This window comes from Egretta garzetta, unplaced genomic scaffold, assembly GCF_000687185.1.
Source record: "Egretta garzetta isolate BGI_Z169 unplaced genomic scaffold, ASM68718v1 scaffold163, whole genome shotgun sequence".
NCBI lineage: Eukaryota > Metazoa > Chordata > Aves > Pelecaniformes > Ardeidae > Egretta > Egretta garzetta.
Window position 1 is genome coordinate 3587611 of NW_009259308.1, and position 5532 is coordinate 3593142.

Here is a 5532-nt window from a genome sequence, read left to right on the forward strand (position 1 = left end):
CAATGGGGTCTTTGGGGTGGGGAGGGGGCAGTGTTTGTGGGGAGCTGCTGCCGGGCCCTAAGGCTTTGCAGGGTGTGGGTGACCTGTGCAGGAGCTGCTCGGGGCGATATAATTCATCCTCTGCCCACACTAAAATAAGCCACGTGTGCATTTCTGAATCTGGTGGGGAGCTGCTGCCGGGCCCTAAGGCTTTGCAGGGTGTGGGTGACCTGTGCAGGAGCTGCTCGGGGCGATATAATTCATCCTCTGCCCACACTAAAATAAGCCACGTGTGCATTTCTGAATGCTTTCCCCTGGCCAGCAGGTAGGGAGGGACACGGGTCTGGCCCTTGCCCACCGTAGGTGAGGGTCTGAGGCTGTCCCCGAGGTCCCTCACCCTGACGAGGTCTGACATAAGCAATGCCCTTTTGGGTGTGGGAGTAAGGGAGCTTCCACGAGGAAGCTGGCGGGCTTGCCGATAGCTGAGTTCTCCAGAGCCGTTATGCCAGCGCCCTCTCGGGTGGCCGCAGAGCTGCGTTTTGGCAGGCCCAGGCAGAGGGGGAAGCCCTTTCACCCTGATGAACCTTCCTCTTGCAGCCTGCCGATGTTCACCGTTCTGCGAAGGTTTTCCATCCTGTTTACAATGTTTGCCGAAGGATTCTTGCTCAAGTGAGTCTTTGAGCCCTTTCTCTCCAGGGTTATCGGTGACAGATACCAGTTAGAGTTACAAAAGTCTGAAGGTGTTGGAATGACGTGCAGCGTCAGTGAGTCTTTGTGTGTCCAAGATCCATGTGGTCAGGGGTTTTGGCTCTAAGCTGGTTTTTAGGAACGAGGGTGGGTGGAGGAAGCGGATACAGAGAGCAGCAGCCTGTTACTTGCCTTGATCTGCACAGCCCTTTTCCCCGCTGCCTCTCTGCATGCCTGGAGGGAGCTGGGCGAGGTGAGGTGCGATGTGTAGCTGCCAGGCGGGGCGGGGGGGGGAAGATGGATGTGCTCTGTCTCTGCTTGCAGCAGCCTGGCTGTGCAGTGCAGTTTTGGAAGCGGAGGGTGTTGTGCCTGTCTGCTCCTGGTAATGGCTCTTCTCCCTGCAAGGGCTTGCAGAGACCCCAAAACCACTCACACTGTGTGCTGACAGCCCTCTCCCCAGGGCCAGCACCGCTCCTGTTGCCCACGCAGTGCCCTGTGCCCAGCTGAATCCTTTGCTGCAATAGGCAGAGTTGTAGCACCCCATAAGCTTGCACCTCATCAGTGCCAAGTTGCCTTTTTTTTTTTTTTTTAAATGGCAGCAATAATTGTCTAAAAATGTCTTGCTTTTACTTGCTGCTTTTGCATGGGTTGGTTTGCTTGAGGTTTTCTTGCTCCCCTGCCGTATGTGCTGGGAGGAAAGGCTTCTCCCTGCTGCTCTCCAAAGTGCTTGCAATACTTCAGTAAAGGTTTAACTGTGGATGATGCCGGTGTCCTCCTGCCTCTGTTTTCAGGAAGAAGTTCTCTTGGAGTATTCAGATGACAGTATTTGCTATGATCATCGGTGCGTTCGTAGCTGCTAGGTGAGCTCCTGGTTTGCTGTCCCCTCTCCTCTGTCTCCGCAGGGTCCCTGCGCGGGCCAGCCAGCAAAGCTAAGGTGAATCAAGTACCACGGTACGTCCCAAGAAGAGAGAGAGTGAATGCTCACTTTTTTTTTTTTTTTAACCCTCAGACATGCTCTATAGTAGGAAAGAATGTTTCACCAACCCAAATCCCAGTCCCTGCTCGCATGATTAACTTCTGACAACTTACTGGCTAAACAGAAGGTGAAAGAAATCTTGGAAGTGTTACACTCTGTGCAGCTTAAAGCCTTAACGTATGTTTTTTTTCCTTTCCCAGTGCTGACTTGGCATTCGATCTGGAAGGATATATTTTTATCCTTATTAATGACGCCTTAACAGCTGCAAACGGTGCCTATGTGAAACAGAAGCTGGATTCAAAGGTAGGCTGACCTTCAGCTTTGTTCTGGGCGTTGTGCTTGGTTTGGCAGCAACTTGTGTCTGAGGGGGTAAAGAGGGGAGGCTCGCCTGGTGCTACCCCATCCCTCTACCAAAATCTCCTGTCCGGGAGGTTTGGCAATACTGCTGTGCTGCTCTCTGTGCCGGCATTGCCAAATGGTGCCAGCCAGAGCCGTGCCCCAGTGCCGATTACAACCGCAGTCCCTTGCGACAGCATTTTGATTGATGGTGGCCATAAAGCCCTTTGCAAGCTCATCTCCCAAGTCTCTTTTATCTATCTATATACACACATGCTATATATATATCTATATCTATATATATATATATATATATATTTGAAAAAAAAACCCCAACTTCCAACTCTTCTGTCTTTGAGAATTCCCTGTGGATTTAGCTCACAAGGTCCAGTCTTCAGTAGCAGTATGAATAAGGTTTTATATTCTCCTGTTTGGAACCAACTTAAATACACAGATGTTCCTTATTTCTAGGAGCTGGGAAAATACGGTCTGCTATATTACAATGCACTGTTTATGATCCTTCCCACCTTGACCATTGCCTACTTCACCGGAGATGCGCAAAAGGTAGGATTCCTGCTCCCAAAAGCAAGATCTTTAGTGTCACAATACCTTATGGGCCAACTGGGTTGCTTTGGAGAACATTTTACTGTTTGTTATAGTGCACTTTTCTGTAACTTAACCTTCTTACATAAAATGGGAGATACTCAAAATGTGAAACTGAAAAGTAGTTCATTATCCCCAGTTTGCAAATAAGTACTGCGTAGCATCTGAGGGAAGAGGCTGGGGCAAAGGATGATTTGAAGCCGGGTTTTGGGGTAGAGAGGGAAGCCAGCGTAAGTGAAAACTAACTGTAAGTTTTACACTGGACTTTAAGTCCACAAAGTTGCTCCATTCAAGCATTTTTGTAATGCTTGAGGAATGGGGAAGTGAGAGAGTAATAAGTGAAACCTAATATTATTTCAAACAAAGAAGTCAAGTATTTTTAGAATAAATGGGCTTCTTCAAATGTCTTTCCGTCCTTCCTTCTTACTGGGGTGGTTATTATGTTGAATTGCTCTGGAGGTCAGTTTGCTTGTCTTGCTCCAAAAGGGCACAATCTAACCTACATGCTGTTCTGTATACTTGAAATTTATATTATTTTATTATTATTATGTATTATTATTACACCCAGTTATGTGCAGCTATACTCGGCTCTCCTGAGCAAGAGCGCTTGCTTTTCATGCCTGCCTGAGCGGGCATCCCTCTCCATGGGCAGGGAAGGCAAATGCTGAAGGCTGGAGGTGTTGCCCACCCAGACCCCCATGGGTGACTGCTGTGGGTGCCAGCAGCCCCAGCAGCTGCCAAAAAAAAAGCCATATCCCAACAGGGAGAGCCTGGTGGCTTTTTTCTCATTAAGAGCTTAATGCCCTGATGATGAGCCCCAGTAAGCAGTCACTAAGATAATGAGCTGCGATTAGTGAGGAGAAGTGCTTGCACAGGGTGAAGGTAGCTCAGACCCTGCCCTTCATAAAGGGCGACTCGGTGGGATGTATTTGGGGATAAAGTGCTCATTTATAAGCAGGAGCTGGCGGACAGGGAGCAAAATGTTGCTCTGTGCTGGACTGTGCAGCCTCTGTTCAGCCTGTGGAGAAATTGCCTTTTTTTTTTTTCTTTTTCCCCTGAATAAACTTCTTTTTCCCTGGACGAGCTCCTGGCAGCCAGAGGCAGACAAAGATGTGCTCTGTTGGGGCTGCTGCCAGGAAACTCCACGTTTGCAGCCTGATGAAAAACCCTCTTGTGAAGGGCGTTGCAGCTGAATGTGTCTTGCATGGGGATGGTTCCCAGAGCAGAGCTGGGATGGGGGCTGCATCGTGGGGGGCCATGCTGGGGAGAGGGGGGGTTGCATAGGAAGGCCTCCCACCACATTCATGCATGTGGAGGTGTTAAATCTTATAGTTTATTGGTAAGCATCAAAGGTAACGATGTCTTGTGCCACGCTTTGTAAGAGGCAGAAATGGGCATTCTGATGGTAGTGAGCAAAGCCCTGCAGATAATTCCTGGGGGTGAAGGGGATGGACAGCCTGTGGGAAGGTGCCCCCAGGCTGGCATTTCGTGTTCCTGTTGAAAAGCACCACCCCAGCTGCCTGGCAGGATCCTCATGCACTTGGCTGCCCTTCCCTTCCCTGTGCCAGTCCCTGCCCTGCTGGGGGAGGAGGTGAGGGGGACACCAGCTATGCTCCTGTTCTGCCCTCACCTCCTCACTGTGGTGCAGAATGGGTGAGGCTGGCAGGAACCTCTGGAGCTTATCTGGCCCAGTCTCCTAGAGCAGGTGGCCCAGGACCATGTCCAGATGGGTTCTGGATATCCCCATGAATGGAGATTCCACCACCTCCCTGGGCAACCTGTGCCAGCGCTTGGTCACCGTCACAGTGAAAAAGTGTTTCCTGATGTCCAGAGGGACCCTCCTGTGTGTTGGTGTGTGCCTATGGCCTCTGGTCCTGGCACTGGGCACCACTAGGAAGAGCCTGGCTCTGTCCTCTCTGCACCCTCCCTGCAGGGGTTTGTACACATGGATGAGATCCCCACTGATCCCCAGTCCCAGCTCTTCCAGCCTCTCCCCATAATAGAGATGCTCTGGTCCCTTCATCTTGGTGGCCCTTTGCTGGACTCTCTCCAGTATGTCCATGTCTCTCGCAGACTGGGGAGCCCAGCACTCCAGGTACTGAGAGGTACTCCCCAGTGCTGAGCAGAGGGGAAGGAACCCTTCCCTCAGTCTGCTGGCAGCACTTCATCCAGTGCAGCCCAGGACACCATACCTCTTCTTTGTAGCAAGGGCACGTTGCTGGTTCATGGTCAACCTCGTGTCCACCAGGACCCTGAGGCTGTTCGGGAGACCTGCTTCCCAGCTGGGTGGTCCCGGCATGTTCTGGTGCCTGGGGTTGTTCCTCCCCAGGGACAGTACTTTGCACTTCCGCTTATTGAGCTGCTTCCCCTTATTGTCCCTGGCCTGGCTGGCAGCACCACCCTCTGGCCTCCCTCCCTGTCCCTGCTGCAAACCATCTCCTGCTGCTGGAACTTTGTCCTCGGAGTCATCCCCAGACCAGCAGCTGGCAAAAATGTGGGTTTGGCTGCATGAAGTGTAACTTTAAATAAATAATAATAAAGAAACCACCCCCAAAACAACCAACCAACCAACAACAAAAAAAACCCCCAAAACCCAATTAAAGAAGCCCTACTGTGAAATCCAGACTTCCTTTAGCCATTTCTGTAAGCACTATCCCTAGAGGTTAAATTCCCCTGGGACACGCTAAGCATTGCAATTTGCTCTGCTAATCCCAGTGCCTGGCAAGGGCTCTTTGGAGCTTCCTCCCAGAACTGACTAAATCTATACATCAACTTTTCAAGTCCCTTTCAAACGTCAGAAGCCCAGAGAGTTGTTGCTGTGGGTGACGGTGGCAGGGCTCTCTTGCTGGCGTTGCCTCGCAGGGAGCCCTGAGGTGGCCAGGGGGCTTGGAGGCTTCTGCTGCTGCTGGCAGCTTGGATGCACAAAATGTGGGTGGCAGCGGCTGCTGGAC

At 51.1% G+C, this 5532-nt stretch overlaps 1 protein-coding gene across 1 annotated transcript in view; it reads left to right on the top strand.

Annotated features, from left to right (window-relative positions):
* Window positions 1-177: 177 nt before the first annotated feature.
* SLC35D1 (solute carrier family 35 member D1) overlaps window positions 178-5532 on the top strand; it is an 8733-nt gene continuing 3378 nt past the window's right edge. The window contains exons 1-4 of the mRNA XM_035891822.1: window positions 178-648; window positions 1458-1526; window positions 1843-1945; window positions 2450-2542. Coding sequence (XP_035747715.1) covers window positions 482-648; window positions 1458-1526; window positions 1843-1945; window positions 2450-2542 — 432 coding nt within the window. The 5' untranslated portion in view covers window positions 178-481. The remainder of the gene's footprint in view (window positions 649-1457; window positions 1527-1842; window positions 1946-2449; window positions 2543-5532) is intronic.